Source organism: Anabrus simplex, chromosome 3, assembly GCF_040414725.1.
Source record: "Anabrus simplex isolate iqAnaSimp1 chromosome 3, ASM4041472v1, whole genome shotgun sequence".
Classification (NCBI taxonomy): domain Eukaryota; kingdom Metazoa; phylum Arthropoda; class Insecta; order Orthoptera; family Tettigoniidae; genus Anabrus; species Anabrus simplex.
In genome coordinates, this window is record NC_090267.1 from 11069724 (window position 1) to 11093132 (window position 23409).

A 23409-nucleotide genomic window follows, 5' to 3' on the forward strand; every position below is an offset into this window, starting at 1 on the left:
CCCTAAGTTAGATTTTACTTCAGCTATAGTGGTTAATACGTCTTCTATTTGACACCCTTCTCTATCTAATAATAACAAAGAATTCAGCTAAAGTCCTGCACCATGGACAAACATCAGTCCCGGGACTATCTGGACATGGCATAATCTGCCTGACCTACAAATTACAAAGCCCGAAACCAAGGACAGAAGTATTGTTATTCAGGGACATCAGACGAATTGGCGGAGATAAATTAGAAGAAGAAGATGCTCTTTCCGTGCTGTGGATGGAAATAAATCGCGCCAATAATGCAGAGGAAATTATCTCAACATTTAATAACCTAGTAACGCAACTCTACGATCGGCACGCCCCAGTGTGTACGGGAAAAGGCTCCAGAGCTCCTAATCCTTGGACAGATGATGAAATATGCCACTTAATGGCTAAACGAGACGCTGCTTATAGACGATACAAGCACTACCCTACAGAAGTGAACCACCAGACCTATAAAACATTGCGTAATAAAACGACCTCTAAAATTCGAAGCGCTAGGCTACGTTACGCCCACAACTTGATTAGACCTGACGTACGCCCTGCGACGATGTAGAAATCTATGAAATATTTTGGTATCAATAACCAGAAATCTGACGAAGAACTAAATGTGAACGTAGATGAATTAAACGACCATTTCATCTCGCCAACGGGAATTAATCTGGTCGTGAAAGAGAAAACAATTAATACATATGATAATACGCCATCGCCACTACAGAGAGAAAGTTTACTTCAGTCACGTCACACCGGAAGAAGTGATTGACTCAATAAAACGCATCAGGACCAAGGTTAGGGGCATAGATAACATAGGCCACGAAATGCTCATGGAAGTTCGCCACCACATCATTTATCTATTGGTGAATATCTTTAATTATTCACTGTAGCAGGGAACTTATCCGGAAGTATGGAATATTGCCATAGTTCGCCCGCTTCCGAAAATAAGACTGGTAAAGGACGTCGGTGACTATCGGCCGATTAGCATCTTATGCATATTGTCAAAAGCTTTAGAATTCATAGTTCAGAAGCAGATTACCAACTATCTTACTCAACACTATCTCCTTGATATCCATCAGTCGGGCTTTAGACCGAGGCACTTCACTTGCAGCGCATTAACACATGTGACGAATGACATAAGGCAAGCTATGGACAACAAACTGACAGTTCTGGCGTTATTGGACTTTAGTAAAGCTTTCGACACTGTTGACAGAGACATACTTACAATCAAATTAAATAGTTTAAATTTCTTCACGAGTGCACTCCAGTCGATCAGTTCCTATCTCACCGGTCGCCGGACGTGTGTACTTAAGAACAACAATGAATATTCAAATTGGCGTACGGTTGACGTTGGATTACAACAAGGATCTGTACTGGGCCCGCTATTTTTCTCTTTGTATATAAATGGCATAGCTTCCGGATTAAAACACTGTAAATACCACTTATATGCAGATGACTTGCATATATATATATACAACAAACCAGAAAACCTACACTCAGAAACACATCACCTGAATGAAGACTTGATGACAGTAGATATATATGCCAAAAATCATGGATTAAAATTAAACCCATCAAAATCCCAGACAACAATTATTGGTTACCCTAAATTGCTTTGGAAACTCAATCGATCAGCGTTACCACAGTTGTGCATAAGTTGTACTTCCATACAATGTAGCCAAAATGTAAGAAATCTTGGTATAATATATGACGAACATCTGTACTGGTCTGCCCCAACTATATCTCTGTGTAGAAAAATATACGGAACGCTTCAGTGTCTCAATTCAAATTCACTTTCCCTATTAAACTAATTTTTTTTGTTGAATCAGTCGCAATTCAAATTATTGCGATATAGTTTACTACAACCTAGGAGTAGACTGGGGAAGGAAATTACAGTGTGCTCAAAATGCTTGTGTAAGGATTATCTGTGGACTTCGTTTTGCTGACCATCTCACACCGTCCTACACACGGCTCAGGTGGCTTCGCCTGCAAGAAGGACGCACACTTCATGCTCTTTGCTTTTTGCATAATATTCTTAAAACTTCTCAACCAGACTATCTCCGTGATCGCATCAAGCTCTTCTCTACAGGCCTTAACAAAAATACCCGATCCTGCAGCACCATGTGTTTCTCTCTTCCTCTACAGAGAACAGCAATCTGCACGAAATCATTCACCATTACCGCAGCCCTACAATGGAATCCCTTACCAGTGGACATTAGAAGCATGTCCAGCAGCTCAGCTCTTAAATATGCCTGTGTCAAAATATTAGGTAAGCATGCGCGAATCATCAAATTATGACCTGAAAACACCTCCTCCGACCGCCTTTTCATCATTTCCCTCTTCCTTTCACAGATATTATTCTTTTTCTTATGCATCTTCTTCTTCTTCCTAATCCTTCACTTCACCTCTCAATTGAAGGTGATATTTCGGTGTACTGTAGAAATGTATACATTTTCTAAACTCTCTCTTAAGTAGTACTCATTATTCATATATTTTATTGTACTCTTCGTACGATGTGTAATATATAGATGATATGATAGTGCGGTTACTTTTATTAATACTGTTACTGTTATTATTGTTAATGTTATCATCTTATGGTCATCAGTAGTTATTATTAAGTGTTCTGGGTTACGACTGGTTAAGTGTAAGAAAGGGAGTATATCCCTAACTTTGCCAGAATAAATAAAACATTATTATTATTATTATTATTATTATTATTATTATTATTATTATTATTATTATTATTATTATTATTATTATTATTATTTTATTTGATGCGAAAAAGACCAGAAAGCTGATCACGCAAAGCCCACTTGGAAGTTGTGCATTTCCTTCTTTGGCAGGAAGCCTTCAATTTTTCTCTCATTGTGGTTCTTCGTTCTTCTGTCCACTTAGCTCCTGTCTTCTTCTTGTGGTTTCTCTCTGACTCTACTTCCCACTTGTTGATTTTCATTCTGTAGCAGGTTAGGTCAGCGATGTCGGCCACTTTGATTCCTGATTTTTCCAGGTCTTGGCGGATTTCCGTTGTCAACCTATTTGTTTTGATGTTTTCTGTTGCCTCAAGTAAGATTCTTGTCAGTCTGTTTTCTGGAAGGCGTGTCCGTAAAATTTCAGGCGTCTTTTTTGATGTCGGCCGCAAGGTTCGAGAGCTCCTCGGTTTTTGTACGAGATTGCAGTCTATATCCTTCGTCAGTCAGTTTTGGGCGGAGAATTTTTCTGATGATTGTTCGTTCCTCTTTCAGGATGTCTTCGAGTACTGTTTTCCTGTGGAGATCCAGTGTTTCACTCGCGTATAGTATTTCAGGTTTGATCACAGTGTTGTAATGTTGAATTTTGTTGAAGATTGAAATGCATATTTTGTTGTAAATATTATTATTATTATTATTATTATTATTATTATTATTATTATTATTATTATTATTATTATTATTCAGAAACAAGACTGTTGTATTGACAATATTGGATTTTGCCAATACACATTGTACTAGTGTTACTCTATCATCATCGAGAATAAGACAGTGGTTCCAAATAGGCACTTATTAACTCCATAAAATCGATAATATATAAATTAATTCAAGGACAATTACTTAAGTCAAGAAATACTGTATGAAAATAATTAGCCCGATCTCAAATGGGTTTTAAAATGGTTTTAAGATGATGTTCAACAAGTGAGTTTAATCCACACTTTTAAAGGACAATGTTAAGATTTTAGACAAATATGTTTTAACTTAAAGACTTAAATTTTATTGTTGCATGATCTGCATAATATTTTGTCACTCATTATTACAAATAATATTTTAGCTCAATAGAATATGTTCACGATCTTATTAAACCTTGGGCAAATGTTAACTGGCTGATTATCCTCACAAAAAGGAGCAAAACGTGTACCATGTTAACAAGGTAACAAGGATGTAAGTCGGCATTAGTTTATTATGTATTGAATAGGTGGTATTCTATAAAATTATAATAATTTGTATCAGATGTAAATCTTCAATACGGAGAAAAATGAAATTTAATACCTGCAATGCATGGTATGTTCCGAGCTGTCAGTGTAGAGATGGCATGGAATGACGTTTGTAGACCAATACATTTGAGTGGTGTTTTTAAAAGCAGGAAAGATAAATTTGGAATTCTAGAGGACAAATTGGGACAAATATTTATTTTTTGGATGTGGAGTTAGAGATCGGAATACTTTTTCAAGTGAAATGTTCAATGAAATTGCAAGTTCTTTGAAAAAGTTAATATCCAGCTGGGTCGAGGATTTGAACTGCTTATGGTGGACTCGTCTGTTTCCTCAACTAGGTGTTTTATTTGTCTCAACTCACAACACTTCACACAACAAAAAAAGCAGGCATCCCTCCACATAGGGGTGGAATTGGGTGTTGAAACTGGGCTGAAGTTCTTTGCCAGTGCAGACAGAATAAGATTTCATTCTTATTCTCTTTTCTTCAATTTTGGCCTACTTTGGACCACAGTAATCAACTGACTTCCTGTTTAGTCCTTTTTCCTTCTTCCAGAACTTCTCTTCCTCTTCGTCTCCTCTGTCTGCATGTTTTCATGGAACTCCTTGAATTTATCAATTTTAGCTCGAAACCTATCTCTGTTAAGGATTTCTTTTGGATTGACGTCAAATTCCTCAATGTCTTTTCTTGTTTCTTCTACCCATATAGTAGTTGCTTTTTATTGGATTATTTAGTTAAAGATATTCGTCGTTAATCGACTCTCATTCACTCTTGTGATGTGCCCATCAAATTTCAGTCTCCTCCTTTGTATGGTGTATGGGTGATCTTCTCCGTCTGTATAGATCTTCATTTCTCTTATTCCTCCATGTGCCATCCTTTCTTATTTTGGGTCGTAAGAACTTTCAATATATTTTTCTTTCCTCTCTGCCTCTTGCACTTCCCCTTTCTTATTCAGTATCAGACATTCTGAACAGTCAAGTCCCTCTGGTTTAATGACCATGATATTGTGTCTGATCTTTGCTCTGTAAGGTATTATTCTTTTATTGTATTTATTCTGTACTGATCATTAGCTAACTCCATCTTTATAGCCCTTCCCATATTTGCTTCCTTGAAGTCTACAAACTCAACCACTCTATTTTTCCCTCGTGTAGCTCTAATTTCCTGGATAATTTTCAGGCTGAAGATCTGTTTCACACAGGATCTTCCCTTTCTAAAGCCCCCTCGATATTCTCCTCTTTGATGACCTACCTGCTGTTCTACTATGTTTAGTAGCACCTTGGACAATACTTCATAAGAAATATGTAACAATGACATTTCTCGGTAGTTGTTTGGGTCAGTGCGATCTCCTTCTTTTTTGAGTGGGTGTATAAGGGTACATTTTCAATCCCTGGGAATTTTTTCACTTTTCCAGATATCACAGATTTTAGTAATATTAATCACCATTTTTATCCTGGTAGTTTCATGGTGTATCATTAATAACTATTTATTCATTGATATTGTAAATTGTGATATAATAATTATTTAAATTCAGGCTAAATACTTGATAATTGTTTTTATTGCATGGTGTTGTATTTATATAAAGCCTCAGTTTTTAAAATTAGACTTTGACAGTTGATATAAGTTTGTATGTTCACTGAGGAAGAGAATGTATAGCATGTACAATGAACAAATATGGTTAATTAAGACAAAGTGTATGGACGAGATGGATTTAACCAGGAATCTACTTTAAATACATTTTATCAAGTTTAAGCAAGTCAGTATGGAAATAAACAGCACCAATTATGGACAAATGTATCAACCGCATTATTCGTTATCAGCTCTTTTGAATCAACATATCACTGGGATTAGAAGCAAAATAGCAAAGGGGAATGTTGTGTTGAAGAACCTTGAATATACAGGGTATAACAGCAAGTTACTAATTGATGATCAATATATTTATCTGAGCTCAAATTTATGAACATGGTGAACTACATCAACTCATCAAAAAATTTCTTTTGATAGGAAGATGATGATCTTTTATCATGAATGACACATTTGATAAAATGCCCTTCCAGAGTAAAAGGGTTGGCATGGAACGTTATTAAGGTACCTTCTAATTGGACAAAAGCAGTAAATGCTCCTATTTATAAGCAAGGGAAAAGGAAGGACTGCATCAACTGTAGAAGTATTTAACTGGCAGTTTAAATGGGAGAGGGTTAGCAGAGGTTTAGAGTAAGTTGGATGAAAACCGGTGTGGTTTCAGGATACAGAGGGCCTATCAGGACCATATTTTCAAAACCACTAGAAATAATCCAATGTAGATTCAAGTTAAATTAATGATATTTTTACAATGCATTATGACATTCACTTTATCAGCTGCTTCTTGTCTATTTGTTATACATATTTTTATTTACTGTTTCTTTACTCTCTTTATCTGAATTACTTCCCTTATTTCTTACTTGCAGCCTACTGAAGATATTAAGAATGAAGTGTTAATAGAAGATCATAAAAGTAATGAACTGGTTCCATGCTTCAAAGAAGAAAACAGGTAGATACCATTACGTTTGATATCCCAAACACTAGCTCCGTCTGCGGAGCAGTGGTAGTGTGTCATGTCTGGATCTCCAGCTCTCAGTTTCAATCCCAGTTGGGTGGTTGATATTTGAAGTGTGGAAAGGGATGGAAACTTAATGTCGTACAATCCAGCTCCTTCAGGGTGAGGCCACTTTCTGTTGACATTAACGTCACAAATGAGTGCCAAAATTATTGTTGGTGTTCCAGGATTTAATTGTTCTTCCTCGTCTAAAAGATCCTCTGATTTTGTCATCCAATAGTCAATATGCATAGTTATCCATTCCTGACATTTGTTATTAATGGAACCCCTAGAATCCTGGCTATGTCCTACTAATTCTAATCGGGATATTTTTAATGGCTCCTTGTTCATGCCCATTACATGACTGTTTTCTAGTCCTAGTCACTTTCCTTCTTGGTATTGCAGGCTTTCAGCAGCTATGACATCCAGATTAGTGTCCTGGTTCTGGATAGTGCATATCCATTTCTCTTTCTCTTGGGCTGCTCTTTGGAGATCCTTTGAATATCTTTCTCTTCTTTATGCCCATCTCTCGTCTCCCTTGGCTGGCGGAAGTATTGATCCCTTCTCCAATCTCCATGGTAGTTTGTCTACGGTCTCCTTTGATTATTTCTTTGGGCATATTCCTAGGTCCTCGAGTTTCTCGGTCTGGAGATATGTGAACAGTCTCTGGGCAAATTTCGTTCTTCCTAGTTCCATCTCCAAATTCTCCCTTGGTTGGTAGCATTTCCCTCTTCTTCTCTAGTCGCCGTGATCTGATGGATTTGTTGGTCCGGACTCCTGACAATTTTAACTGGTTCTTTAGATGTCATATCCAGTTGTCTCAATAATGTCTCGGCCTCGATCGCAGTTTGAACATTTCAGGCAATCATCCCCTGGACGTCAGTCGGTAGTTGTCGTATGATTACTTAGATTCATCTCCAGTTGAGCAAGAACTAGTCAAACTCCTGTAGTTTTATCAGCTGTCTTGAGAATAAGTCTGAAACATTTGTGGGCGTGGAGCAAGCGTATTTTCTAGCATACAATTCTGTTTTTAAGTTATGCTGAACATCACTGTTCTAATATTTGCCTAGAGATGCTTTCGTAAATCTCTCAAAGTCATCGAATGAGAATCTGAACGCGACAAACCACGTGTGTACTGAGTTCTCCAAGTAGCGTTCCGTCACATAGAGTTGTCATTTGGGAAGAATTTTTGCATCACGGATGTAGTCTTGTAGTTCATTTATGAAATTTTTCAGAGTTATTCCTCTAACATTATCATACATTTTGCGTTGAACCTCCTGTGGTCTAATAATGTTGACTGCGTTCGTGCAGTTGAATTTAATTGTTGAGTATTGCCATGACTCCGTAGGGACACCCTTGATGGATTCGTTGCGTTCTGTTCCTGGCATATCTGAGTAGTTCAAATTTTGTCTTCTCCAGTTATTCATTTTTCCAGTGAGTTTTGCCTTTCTAGCAACGAGGCTGTAATGATGCTCATGCTCTCACTCTGGAGTTTGAGCATATTCATTTCCTATACCAGGTCTTTTATTCCCGCGGTGAATTCTCTTCTCCATTCCTCGGCTCCAGATTTTGTTTGAACCTTGAATTCTGCACTTTTTTGACGAGGATTGACTATACTGTTTTCAACTCATTTTGGTTCCCTTCTAAAGCTTCATAGAAGTAATCGAACATTTCCGTGTTCTTGCCGTGGACAACTTTGATTTCCTGGAGAATGCCTTTCTCGACCTGTTTGATACTATAGTTCACCTCTATAAATCTCTTGGCCCATGTTGATTTCACTGCTGTCAGGTCAGATATTTTATCTTTTACGTTTTGGAACGATATCTCAACCTCAACCTTATATTTGTCCAACCCATGTACTATATCTTGCCGGACATGCGCTATCCTCTCACTAAACTAGTTAGACATCTCGGCCATGGATTTTGTAATGTTCTCGTGGACCTCACCTTTCATACTCGCAAAATCGTTTTTGATGACCACAAGCTCGCTTGGCACTGATGCCAATTTTCCGGTAAGTAACTTGACATCCGAATGGAGTTTTCCTATTATTTCCTTTGTCTGTTTTTTATATTTTACAACGTGCGAGTGAGTATTTCTTCTAAGGGCCGGTTCTACCATCTGCTGGTAAAGTGGCTGGCAGCTGCCCGGGAGGTAAACTACCTGGAGGTGTAAATCGGCTGGTACTTTAGCTCGCGTGCAAGCGCTAGGTAGCTACCCGGATCTAGACATCGATATACGAGGTTGGCTAGACTGATTTTCAGCGATTTCTCGCTTTCGAGTGTGGTGCTATCTATCGTCAGATGCATGAAACCCATTTCGATTGTCTTATTTCCCTGTGCTTGCGTCTGCTGATTATCACCAAAAAGCCTAATAAGGGAAGTCTTAAGAGTTATGGACAACGATTCATGTCAAGCTTTCGTGATTTTAATCTATGATCTTCAATATCAATACCTAATTGGGATTAAAATCTCGAGATTACATTTTCTTACGCCAGTTATAACCTGTCATGAAAGGCAGCGTTTTTGAAAAGTATTCTCGTAGTAGACTGGTTATGTCGCTCGCTCCGTAATAGAAGGTACGCAGGTTTTCATCGTATTTCTAACTTACATTTTAAAAGGTATTTTCGTTCCCTGCCGTTGTTCTTAACTCTCTTTTACGCGCTTCCATAAACGTATATACACACACACATCTTTTTTGCGGACTTAATGCCTTTGAGCATTCTATCTGCAGGCTTCTGTGAATTGATTAAGTATCTCCACGATGCTCTATTTGCAACTAGTTCTGTGACCTCGTTTAGTTCCAGATGCTTCCATTTATTGATAAAGCATTTCATTTTAATTTTTAACTTTATGAAGATAAAGTTGGAAGGTACTGTAAATGTAAAGAACTAATCGGGATAAATATCCATTCATAGGAAGAGGAATTCGGGAATGGAATAGTTTCCAATTTCTTCGAAATAATTTACAAGCCTATGTAAACAACTAATAGGGAATCTGCTACCTGGGCGACAGTCCTATGTGCTATTAATCGTAACATCACTTGCTATAGGTAGCATACATATAAAGCAATTTTCCTAGTAGACATAATATTGTGATAAGAACGTTTGAGAAGAGGCATACAGATTAACACAACGCTAATAATGGAAATAAAAAAGATTCGTCATAATAAAGACTCGAACCTGCACACTTCATATTATGAAGCGAACGTGTTAACCATTACGCTACGAAAACGCTTGGGTCAGGTAGGATACGTACAATAATATATATCTCGTGTCCGAAAACTGAAAAAGTAGAAAATTAAAGCCCATTTGAAATGATTTCCAAATAGATTTTGATTTTACATCCTTTTAGAGTTTCTTTACGAAAGCTTGACGTATAAAATGTGTTCCCTGCGCTACCGATGCGAGAGGCTGGTGTGACCGTTGCAACTCAAGGGAAGCATTAATGTTCAAAATCCTGCAATACAATATCGATCACTGTTACAGTACACTGCTTTTTTCAGTATACTAAGCTAATTTAAGTTGTATGTCACCAGAAATACAGCTAATAATGTTCAGCTCTCAGAACTTTCCCGGCAGGTAAAGTCTTATCGGGCCCTCGAAGTGGCCGAGAAATTACGCGCCGGGTAACGACGATTTATGCTGCCAATAGCGCTACCTGGGAGTGGTCGGACGGAAACATCCTTTTATGTGGAGGGCAAATTACGCGCTACTTTACCAGTAGGTGGTAGAACCGGCCCTAACTTGGTTTGATTATCGCTGAACTTCTTACTAAGTGTTTCCTCTAGGTTATTTTGAGTGTCACTAAATTTTTCACTCAGGGATTTCTCCAAGTTTACTTGATTCGCACTAAGAGTGTCAGTGAATTTTTCTCTAAATTAGCCTGTGTGTCACTTAGATTCCTCTCCAGACTAGCTTGTAAGTTAACCGTAGCCTCCTGGCTCCTTCTATCCATCTTAGCTAGAAGCTGTTGTAGCCTTTCCATAATTATTATAAACTGAGCGGCAGTTGTAACGTAAGAGGGATAACGGTCGGGACGCAAGGATTTTGGGAATCGAGTCCATCATGTAAGCATAAGAGAATTTCTTAACCTTGTGAGTTTCTAATTTCAACATTGCTTGCAAATATCTACCTAAATTATTTTAAATTTCAACATTGCCAAAAAATCTAAAATTCCTATTCCTCAGCAAGGATTTTAATCTAACATCAACAACACAGATTAACTTTAAATCAAGTGCTATATCAGCCACAAAAATGTGGGCGAATAAATTTCACAAAATCAGCCTTAAGAAATTGTCGTCACATCTTGTCAATGTCAAAACACTGAACAGCACAAGATCGAGCCCCATGTCGCGAAGCCATTTAAAAGCCAACAATTAGCCATCAAATGGCCCCTCGTTGGGAAACCATTTAAGTACCCCCAATTTCCCAGCTAAACTCAGCCAGTGTATGAGAGATCCAAAGGTGGACCATTCGTTGGCGTGCTGTCTTAATTTTCGGAAGAATTTAAAGGACAAGAATTGATGGCAGTGAAAGGGAAGAACAATTTAAAAACATAGGCCTGTCATTTATTGTGATATTCACAAAATTATAATGGTTAACAAACAATCATCTCTTGCTGCTCTTTATCGTGATCCTCATGGAGCTAATATCATAAATGAGATTTACAAAAAGTTATTCAAATCTTTAATCTCGGCGACAATGGATTATTCTGAAAGAATAAAATACATCAAAATTAGTCTTCCATTGGCTTTAAAGTTTAAAATGAAGAAAAGGAGGATGAACCTCATCCTTGATCTGAAAAGTATTTGACAGCGTAATGCCATTTGTATCACTTTAAAAAACTGAAATGCTGAACTTCCACTAAATTGTCAGATAACCTCGGTTTCCTTTCTGAATTATTACTGCACAGTATCTACAAAATTCGGATTAGTTTCACTTTCTCACCTGTGGATAATATCTTTAATAACACGCTGATATAACTAAACTGATTTTTGAATAATTAACACTCTTGAAAATTATTAGATAACAGGATTGGGTTTATTCATGTCGTACTTTAATTGACGTTACAAAATTTTCTAAAATTCCACACTTCTTTATGCTTACTTTATAAATTATTCGATCTTATTTACTTTCAAATTCGCATAATATAGCGTTGAATCTGTCTTTAAGTTTGCAAGACATATCATTACACAACAATCAAAGAAATGAACTAAACACAGACAACACTGGGATAACCTGATCTACCGCAGTCAGATTAAAACATAAAATTCAATAAATAACACTTCAAAATCATCAAAACTACATCACTTACACCTCACACACACACATATGATGCAAGGATATTATTTACAAAATTTACAGAAGGATCCTAGGGTTTTATTTTTATTTCATGACTATTATCACAAAATACGATCGAATGGATTAAACAGATGAACCCTCATTAAGCCTAATATATTTATAAAGTTATGTGGCTTGTGACTGAATTGGAATGCTTACTTCAGTGAACATTATGTCGTTATTACAGCGACGGTGAAATTCAGAATTCCGAAATTTTAGTCAGAGGATTTGGAAGAATAATTATAATCACGCAAATCGCTTGGGTTGAAAGTAATGTTATAGGACACATAGTCATTGAGCGGCAATAAATTATTTTTTTCCCTAAAGTGCATGAAATATAACTCAACATGTGCTCCACATTTTCTCTCAGAAAGTACTGTAACCCATGACACATGCTTTCAAAAATTCAACAAATATCCCGCAGGAATACCATATTCCAGGGAATTTATGCAATAATAGAGCACACGTTTATTCCACAAGAAACTTTCTAATATCATTAATCACTCATGACCATTAAATTCTTAACTTAACCAGGTCTCAAAATTGTTAATATTATTATTATTATTATTATTATTAGCAATTTTTTAATCTATCATCAGTCTCTGAATTAATCTGTGAATTAGATGACACATTCCTGCATGATTGTAAAGCATTGCATTAGATGAAACAATATCAAAATTTACGAGGTTAGATACAACCCAAATCTTGTCCCACAAATGTTTCATAAATCTTAAATCATCATTTAAGTTCTCATTTATTGGAGAGGTCAGTTATTATTAAATATCATTTTAAATAACTGCACAAAGATTGAAATACACTGACTGACAGAGCAAATGCAACACCAAGAAGGAGTGGTCAGAACATTATGCCAATTGCAGGGTAGACTGACGTCACTGAGGTATGCTCATGATGTGAAATGCGCCGCTGTGCTGCGCACGTAGCGAACGATAAATGGGACACGGCGTTGGCGAATGGCCCACTTCGTACCGTGATTTCTCAGCCGACAGTCATTGTAGAACGTGTTGTCGTGTGCCACAGGACAAATGTATAGCTAAGAATGCCAGGCCGCCGTCAACGGAGGCATTTCCAGCAGACAGACGACTTTACGAGGGGTATGGTGAACGGGCTGAGAAGGGCAGGTTGGTCGCTTCGTCAAATCGCAGCCGATACCCATAGGGATGAGTAGTATAATAAGCGGGTTCGGCGGCCGCCGCCGCCGCACGCCTCCTCCTCCGCCGCCTCCTCCGCCGCCGCCGCCGCCCGCGGGAAATTTGAATTTTGGCGGGAAATTTGAATTTTGGCGCGAGATTTGAATTTGTAAACAAAGCCACGTGCTTTTTGACAGCTGTCATCGACAACAACGCAACGCTAACCTCACTGCTGCCATCTTGACGGGCCTAAACCTCACTAGTGCCAACTTAACCTAACTAGCATGAGGTAAACAAAGCCACGTGTTTTTTGACAGCCACGTGCTTTTTGACAGACAACAACGCATCGCTAACCTCAGTACTGCCATCTTGACGGGCCTAAACCTCAGTAGTGCCAACTTAACCTCACTAGCGCGAGGTAAACAAAGCCACGTGTTTTTTGACAGCCACGTGCTTTTTGACAGATTTGTAAACAAAGCCACGTGCTTTTTGACAGACAACAACGCATCGCTAACCTCAGTACTGCCATCTTGACGGACCTAAACCTTAGTGGTACCAACTTAACCTAACTAGCGCGAGATAAACAAAGCCATGTGCTTTTTGACAGCCACGTGCTTTTTTGACAGCTGTCATCCGCCATCTTTAAACTACAGAGCACCGTGCTGCCCTCTTTCGTCACCTGTCATCGGCAGTGCTGCCATCTTGACGGGCCTAAACCTTAGTGCTACCAACTTAACCTCACTAGCTCGAGATAAACAAATCCACGTGCTTTTTGACAGCCACGTGCTTTTTTTGACAGCTGTCATCCGCCATCTTTGAGCATAGTGCTGCCCTCTTTAGCTACTTACCTTTGAAATGTGGTGGCGGATGATTTGAAAAATGCTTTTCGACAAGCAGCCATCTTTAATCCAGAGAGAACAGTGCTACCCTCTATGTGGTGGCGGCAAATTGAAAAATTCCACGTGCTCTTGTTTGAAAACAAACTCACGTGCTTTTTTGACAGTTGTCATCTGCCATCTTTAATCTATAGAGCACAGTGCTGCCCTCTTTAGTTTGAAATGTGGTGGTGGTAAATTCCACGTGCTCTTGTTTGGAAACAAAGCCATGTGCTTTTTTGACAGCTGTCATCCGCCATCTTTAATCAACAGAGCACTGTGCTACTATCATGCGGGCAATTTCATCACCTGTCATCCGCCATCTTTAATCCACAGAACACCGTGCTGCCCTCTTTATGGCTACTACCTTAAGCACGTAGTAGCGGGCAATGTGAAAAGTTCTGTTAGCTATCATCTGCCATCTTTAATCAAGAGAGCACCGTGCTGCCATCTTTAGCTAGATACCTTTGAAATGTGGTGGCGGCAAATTGAAAAATTCCACGTGCTCTTGTTTGGAAACAAACTCACGTGCTTTTTCGACAGCTACCATCCGCCATCTTTAATCAACAGAGCATAGTGCTACCCTCTTTGTGATGGCGGCAAATTCCACGTGCTCTTGTTTGGAAACAAAGCCATGTGCTTTTTTGACTGCTGTCATCCGCCATCTTTAATCCAGAGAGCACCGTGCTGCCCTCTTTATCGTAGTAGATGTAAATTCGTCACCTGTCATCCGCAGTGCTGCCATCTTTAGCTAGATACCTTTGAAATGTGGTGGTGGATAATTTAAAAAGAAAAATTCTACAGCAGCCCTCTCTCGACGCTAATTGCATAAGATGGCGGCTATACATGACTCCTTAAGGGTGCTTACGCAAGATGGCTGCTATACACAGGTTCTTATGAGGCCCTTGGGATGCTTGCGCAAGATGGCAGTTATACATGGCTCCTTATGAGATGCCCTAGGGATGCTTGCGCAAGATAGCGGCTGCTCTTATGGGACGGCTTAAGGGTCCTTGCACAAGATGGCTTGAGACGCCCTAAGGATGCTTGCGCAAGATGGCGGACACAAGATGGCGGCTATACACAACTCCTTATGAGACGCTTTAAGGGTGCTTGCGCAAGATGGTTGCTACTCTTATGAAGAATGCTAGCTTAGAGGCTAACGTGTCGTGCTAGTTCGATTCATTAAATTTGGGGCTTAAATGCAAAATGTTAAATATCTCGAAAACGGTGCATCGTAGAGCAAAACGGACAAAATTTTTCTGCTCAATACCTCGGTTCGCAGTACGAGGAACATGATAGCATAAGTCTAATGATGAGATCGACGGTTCGGTTCCTACTTAGGCCCTTTGGCATTCACTCTGTTTTAGCTTTATTGAAGCAAGTCTTCGTAACATGATCAGGTCTAGCTATGGTAGAGAGTATAACGTGCCGTGCAGGTTCGATTCATTAAATTTAGGGCTTAAATGCAAAATGTTAAATATCTCGAAAACGGTGCATCGTAGAGCAAAACGGATAAAATTTTTCAACCTGATACCTAGGTTCGCAGTATGAGGAACAAGAAAACTATAGTCTAATGATGGGATCAACGGTTCGGTTCCTACTTAGGCCCTTTGGCATTTGCTCTGTTTTAGCTTGTATTGAAGCGAGTCTTCGTAACATGATCAGGTCTAGCTATGGTAGAGAGTATAACGTACCGTGCTGGCTCGATTCATTAAATTTGGAGGCTTAAATGCAAAATGTTAAATATATCGAAAACGATGCATCGTAGAGCAAAACGGACAAAATTTTTCCGCCTAATACGTAGGTTCGTAGTATCAGGAACAAGAAAAAACATAGTCTAATAATGAGATCAAAGGTTTGATTCCTACTTAAGCCCTTTTGCATTGACAGCTATCTATTTCTACAAGATGGTGGCTGCTCTTATGAGAAACAAGATGCCTTGAGACGTCCTAGGGATGCTTACGCAAGATGGTAGACACAAAATGGTGACTATACATAGCTCCTTATGAGACAGCCTAGGGGCGCTCGCACAAGATGGCGGCTACTCTTATGAAGAAAGCTAGCTTAGAGGCTACTGCGCAAGATAACAGCTGCTGTTATGCATGCGGTGGAGGGTAATTTGAAATTCTATATGCTTAATCAACAGAGCACCCTGCTGCCCTCTTTAGCTGAAATGTGGTGGCGGATAATTTGAAAAAATTCTTTTGACAGCTGTCATCTTTAAACAATGGCGACTATACATAGGCTGTTAAGGCCTTATCATTCTCCTCCTCCTCCTCCTCCTCCTCCTCCTCCTCCTCCTCCTCCTCCTCTACCTCCTCCTCCGCCTCTTATGTCAAGGCATAGATTTATATCGAACAAGTTTAAACCTGCATCGCGAAGGCAAGCGTGTGCAGCGATAACATTATTGTGCATGTTTAGACTTTCGAAACATAAGAAGAGTAGAATCAAACGCTGTACTCTATACGACATGTGATCAGAACATAGAATGATGCGTTTCAGAAAACAAAATAAGTGATCAAGACTAGATTCGAACACTGTACTCAATACATCATGTGTTTAGAATATGTCAGGGGATACCCTTGTTCTAAGAAGATCAGATTGAAACATAACAAGACTAGAATAGAACACTGTAATCGATGTTGTTAACTTCAACATGTGATCAGAACATTGATTGATGTGTTCAGAACACAAAATAAGGAGGCCTGCACTCCCGGCGTCAGCTCAGAAGACTACCATTGACTCCACAGCATAGACGTGCACGCCTGGCATGGTGCCGGGCTAGAGCGACTTGGATGAGGGAATGGCGGAACGTCGTGTTCTCCGATGAGTCACGCTTCTGTTCTGTCAGTGATAGTCACCGCAGACGAGTGTGGCGTCGGCGTTGAGAAAGGTCAAATCCAGCAGTAACTGTGGAGCGCCCTACCGCTAGACAACGCGGCATCATGGTTTGGGGCGCTATTGCGTATGATTCCACGTCACCTCTAGTGCGTATTCAAGGCACGTTAAATGCCCACCGCTACGTGCAGCATGTGCTGCGGCCGGGGGCATTCCCGTACCTTCAGGGGCTGCCCAATGCTCTGTTTCAGCAGGATAATGCCCGCCCACACACTGCTCGCATCTCCCAATAGGCTCTACGAGGTGTACAGATGCTTCCGTGGCCAGCGTACTCTCCGGATCTCTCACCAATCGAACACGTGTGGGATCTCATTGAACGCCGTTTGCAAACTCTGCCCCAGCCTCGTACGGACGACCAACTGTGCAACTGGTTGACAGAGAATGGAGAACCATCCCTCAGGACACCATCCGCACTGTTATTGACTCTGTACCTCGACGTGCTTCTGCGTGCATCGCCGCTCGCGATGGTCCTACATCCTACTGAGTCGATGCCGTGCGCATTGTGTAACCTGCATATCGGTTTGAAATAAACATCAATTATTCGTCCGTGCCGTCTCTGTTTTTTCCCCAACTTTCATCCCTTTCGAACCACTCCTTCTTGGTGTTGCATTTGCTCTGTCAGTCAGTGTATTTTCGGAAGAGAAGCTACAACAAGTTTACCTTAACCAGGCGAGATGAAAGGTGAAAAATATCCCTGACCCACAAACTCCGCGTAACCCACAACGGAACTCGCAAACAGCAAAAAATACACCGGCCGGTACTACCTAAAAGCCGGTGTGAGAAGGACGAAAAAGGCCCCAACCAACCCAGAGGACATGGAGAAAATATACCCCTTTCAGTGTTGAATTACTTGAGATCATGAAATTAAACTCAGCTTTCAAAAAAACAATGTTTACATTCATTGCAAGAGAGAGAGAGAAACACATAAATACCCAAAATGGTCACATTACATTAAATGAAAATCAAATTAAATAATTAATTCGAAATTTAAAATTAATAAATGAGGTCAAATTTATACTAAAAGTCACGGGCCAGTGTTACTTACCTAACTCAAAGAAAGAAAAGCATGGTAAACTTATGAAGAATAATTAAGAATGAACATTTACATAAGTGAGCCTTACAAGAGCATAAAATTCTAGCTTCCCAATAAATAACCTTCAGCAACTTGAATAACTTCAAAGTTAAGGAAAACTCACAGGAAAAGTAGACAATATATTAAATTGAAATAGGAAAAAGGACACGACCAACAAGTGGAACCAACAGGGCCACACCCACTTTCAAAAACAATCCATCGTCATAGCAACGAATACGCATTGCAAGGTTTGAATCTCATTATAAATCCTTATTGGATTTCAGAATAAGAAAGTTATATTAATGAAAACCATCTTTCCAATACATGAGAATCCTTTATATTTATGATAAAAACATCAGTAGATATTATAATTAGGACAAGTTTCACTCATGTTTGGTGAGCATCTTCAGCTAGAAATAACTTAGTCTAGGTAGGTGAGGGCCCTGCTCCCGGTATTTATAACAAACAATGTTTAAAAATACATTGATAAAATACGAATTTTAACAATTTAAAAAATCAGTAAGATTATATTATGTCTATTGAAACAAATAGTGACCCTTTAAATTGCTTAAAATGTGAGCAGAATGAATGACATAAAGGTGTTACAATAATTTGCTCTGAGTGGTTGTTCGTATAAATCGATGTTCATAATAATCCTCGCTCAATGCCATTAGACTGCTTGTAATTAAAAACAGTTTATCATATTTCGAGTGCGCTCTTGTAATGAATTATGGTCTTGTTTCGTAGATTAAACGTGTTGATATGTGTTGAAATCACATGTATTGGTTGAAATACGAACTGCACGAACGTCGCCTGGATTGGCGTAAAAAACCTTTAAGGAGTTTGAGCCTCCATGGACGATAACATACTCTTGCTATCTAGTTAATATGGACTCCATGAAAGTAATAGTATAGTAGTCATGGTGATGTTTTGATGATGTTGTAGCTGAGGATGATTCTTTGTAAGAATAAATCAGTAACCTATGACATTTCAGTGTTCTTTTGAAGTAAAACATTACATAATGGTGCCGAAACCCGTTTGTGGAACGATCAGCGGCAAGAAAGACGCGGACGGACAACATAAGCAGCATCACGCAACATCAACAAGAAACCAGCTAACGCAAGTATGATCTCTACTTACATTCAATTTCTTAAGCATCGGATATACATTTGAAGGAATATACGTAATTATGTGCATTACGAACAGACTCACTTGAAGTGTTACGAAACATCAGAGTACGTTTCAAAGTGCGTCACAAAAACAGTGAATATTACAAGCCTCTGTTGACAGGATCAGTACTATACGTAACCAACGCTTAAGATTTAACCGTCGTAAAACATTTACGACTGTTTACGAATACAGTGTAATTTCAGGTTGCAGTGAAATACCAATTACATTACAGATATAGGTTAAAGACAGGAATACGGTTATGTCCATGTGTGTAGTGTGTGTTATTTTCGTTAACGGTATTCGTGCATAATTCAGTTCAGTGAAACACGGAAAATACGAATATTAACGCACCTACTGCTCAGTTTACAGTTTCAAATGCAAACATTTTACAAACTGAAAGACGCATTCGAACAGCAACCAGATCGTCGGAAACTAGACTTATTCAAAGACTACGAACAGCGATCGAAGATGGCTATGATGACATCGAAATGGAAATATTAGCGCAAAGATTACACAAAATACTACTAGATTTGAGCGAAATTCAGAAACGGATACAGGCGTTGCAGGAAGACGATGCGAACGAACGGGATGCAGAAGAGTGTGAAAACCGTCAAATAGAAGGCCGAAAATTAATTGCAATAGCAAACAAGAAGATCACAGACATTAGGTTTCCCCAGCAGCAATCAAATGCAAAGAATGAAACAACTGTTCTTCAGTCTGCAATCGTGAGACCACGCTTACCTAAGCTTGAAATTAAACCTTTCATGGGCACCTCTTCAGACTGGCCAAGATTTTATCAGCAATTTGAATCATCAATTCGTAATAATTCGGCAATTACGCCAGTTGACAAACATCTGTATCTATAGAACTTGGTAGAAGGAGAAGTCAGACATCTCATCAGTAAGCTGAAAATGTCAGAGGAAAATTACAAGATCGCACTTCAGAAGCTGAAGGAACGCTTTGACAACATTAAATTACAGCAACAGGAACATATCGATTTCTTCCGTACCTTGAGAAAAAATTCAGATCTAATTACTACCGAGTTGAGAAGCATATATAACAGTTGCCAGATGAATATTGCAGCTCTTAAAGGACTTGGGTTTGATGCCTGCATGCTTGGTTCCTTTTTGTCTGCAGATATTTTACGCGCCTTTCCAGATGAAACAAAATTCGCCTGGTACACTACGCAGGGCGATGATGGTAACTTGGATGCCGTGATGAATTTCCTGGACAAATGGATACTCATCAAAGAAAAATCAGAGAATTTGAACGAGTTCAGTGACAGTTTAGGAGAACAGTTCTCTACAACAATGAATCTACACACCAGTCAATACAAGAAATAAATAGAAAAGAGTAAGCATACTGAACAGCAACATAATCCACCTAAACTAACGTACAGCGATGAAACAAAAACCCAATCACATGCGCCTTTTGCGATAGAAGAGGCCACTCAGTTGCAGCCAGATCAGAAAAATTAAGGAAAGATGGACGATGCTTCATCTGTTTAGGCAAAAACCACAAAATGAAAGACTGTAGAAAGAAAGATCAGAAATGTCGAGTCTGTAATAACACAGGACATCATAAATCCATTTGCAAGTAACCCTTGTATACAATAAGGACAGTAACCACAGGGGAGTCACTTACGAAAGAAACAACTGTTACAGCCGTCCGTACTACAGAGACGAGGGATACACAACTGCATGAGATGTTTTTGAACACAGCATTAGTGTGGATTTCTGATCGCAATGGCAATCAGCATATGGCAAAAATACTACTTGATGCCGGAAGTGAACGCAGTTATATCGTCAAAGATCTAACAGATAAACTAAACTTGGAAAAAATTGGAAAAGTGTCCTTAATTATTTCAACGCTTGAACATCACGGTAAAGCAACAATACGCAACCAAGTACGATTTCAACTTACAGGAGCAGCCACGGGAACTGCAATCAAGATAGAAGCTTTAGAAGCTACACATACTTTATAAGCTCTGAGACCAGTTGCAATGGATATTAGGCAACAATTCAGCAGTTTAAAATTTGCAGATGCGGATGAAATATCGAAAAACATCTCTATTGGAATATTAGTTGGCACTGATTACCATGAACGTATCTTCCAAGATGACATAATCCGCTTATCAGACTCGCTCACCATTCGCAGAAGTATTTTTGGTCGGATTCTATTTGGAAGTCGCACTGGGATTTCGATAAAAGAAACAAATTCATACTTCATTCACTCAGAAACAGACAACCTATTGAGAAGATTCTGGGAACTAGAGAGCATCGGAATCAGGGATGACGAAACTCGCAAATTCACAGCCAAGGAACAGAAGATCTTGACAACAACCAATGAACAATTTGCGATAACTGAAAGACGGTGCACAGTATTCCTACCTTGGAAAAAGGATGAACCTAATCGACATGACAACAGGAATATCGCGTTAAAGCGTTTCGGTAGTTTGAAGAAGCGATTTTCAAGAGATAAGAAATACGAAGAAAGCTATGTACAAGCAATGCAGAAACACATTGAGAACGAACAAGTTGAATTCTGTAGTGAGGAATCACAAAGAGGCAAAACATTCTTCATGCCACATCATGCAGTAATTCGAGATGATCATGAGGATCGTATTTGACGCTTCTTCACATGAGAAAGGCGAATTGTCTTTGAACAGCAACTTAGAATCTGGCCCCAATCTGATCCGGATTCAACAGCAACCTTACTTCGGTTACGAACGTTCAACAAATACATTGCAGCAGACGGGAATCAGAGCTTTTTACAGTTGATTCTGAATGAGAAAGACAGAGATTCCACTCGTTTTTTCTGGTTTAAAATGATTCGTTCAGAAGAAAGATGGCTGAGAACCAACGATACCACAATATACCGTTTCTGTCGATACCATTTGGGCTGACATGCAGCCCGTATTTGCTGGCCGCAGCTTTAAGACAACTAGCAACGGTGATGAAAGACAAATATCCAAACGCATTAAGAATTCTTGAAGACAACGTATATGTTGACTATCTAGCAGCAGGTGGAGACACGGATGAAGAATTGATAGACATTTATACTGAGGTGAGAAATTGTTTCAAGGAGATCAGCATTCCACTTTCCAAATGGTTATCAAATTCAATAACAATGAACCAGATGTGGCGAGAAACGAAAGGAGTGGTCCGCCAAAATACATCTATTTTAGGCATTCCAACTGATACGGATACAGATGAATTCTACTTCTCGTTCGAGAATACCGTAAGTACAGCAGCACTCATTCCCTGTACTAAGAGAGTTGTCCTGAAGACTGCAGCAAGAATTTACGATCCATTATGCCTCCTATCACCAGCAACAATTACAGGAAAGATTATTTTCCAAGAAACTTGGCTGAGAAACCTCGACTGGGATGAGCTTTTGCCACATGATTTAGTTCAGAAGTGGAACCACTGGCTAAAAGGTTTAAAAAGCCTACACACAGTTAAAATTCCACGATGGATAGGATCTTGGATCAAGCAAGACCAGACCAGAGAATTGCACATTTTCAGTGATGCCAGCGAACGTATATATGGCGCAGCAGTTTACATCAAGACGACCATAAATGAAGATGTCAGGATCGAATTAATCACAGCCAAAAATCGACTTGCACCAGTTCAGAAAATATCCTTACCGCGACTAGAACTCATGGGAACTATCACAGCAGTTCGTCTTTCGGAGTATGTCAAACGTGAACTACACTTGGAATTACACCACGTCCAATTTTGGACCGATTCAACCAATGTATAAGACTGGATAAGAGGAACGTGTTCGTCTCGAACAGAATTCATGAAGTTCATCGGTCACACCCAACACAGTGGCGTCATTGCCCCGGCAAGGAAAACCCTGCAGATCATATAACAAGAGGGCTAACAGCAACTCAACTGTCTGAAAGTAACTCATGGTGGCATGGTCCAGACTGGCTTGTAAAACCAGAAGAGTATTGGCCGAAATCAGTTGAAATATCAAAAACAGAACTTGATAAAACAGGAACAGAACTAAAGAAAACAGTTTCCCATGCTACCGCAGTTAAACAGACAGAATCGGTTTTCGATATTACAAGATATAGTAGATTAACCAAAGTTCTCAGGATCACAGCATGGATTTGGCGATTTACACGAAATACACGCTATCAAGAAAAAAAGGTTAAGCCCACTCCAATTAGACGAAATCCAAACTGCATAGCTGTTTTGGATTAAACATTCACAAAGAGAATCGTTCCCAGAAGAAATAGAAGCACTACAGAAAAGGTCAGAACTACCAAAGCAGTCCAAAATTAGGAATTTTTCTCCATTCATCGAACATGGCATCCTAAGACTTGGTGGACGTTTACATTTTGC

At 39.3% G+C, this 23409-nt stretch overlaps 1 protein-coding gene across 2 annotated transcripts in view; it reads left to right on the top strand.

Annotated features, from left to right (window-relative positions):
• LOC136866931 (gastrula zinc finger protein XlCGF8.2DB-like) overlaps positions 1–23409 on the top strand; it is a 79091-nt gene that overhangs the window by 42242 nt on the left and 13440 nt on the right. For both annotated transcript variants that reach the window (XM_068226932.1, XM_067144022.2), the window contains exon 3: positions 6426–6508. In XM_068226932.1, coding sequence (XP_068083033.1) covers positions 6426–6508 — 83 coding nt within the window. The remainder of the gene's footprint in view (positions 1–6425; positions 6509–23409) is intronic.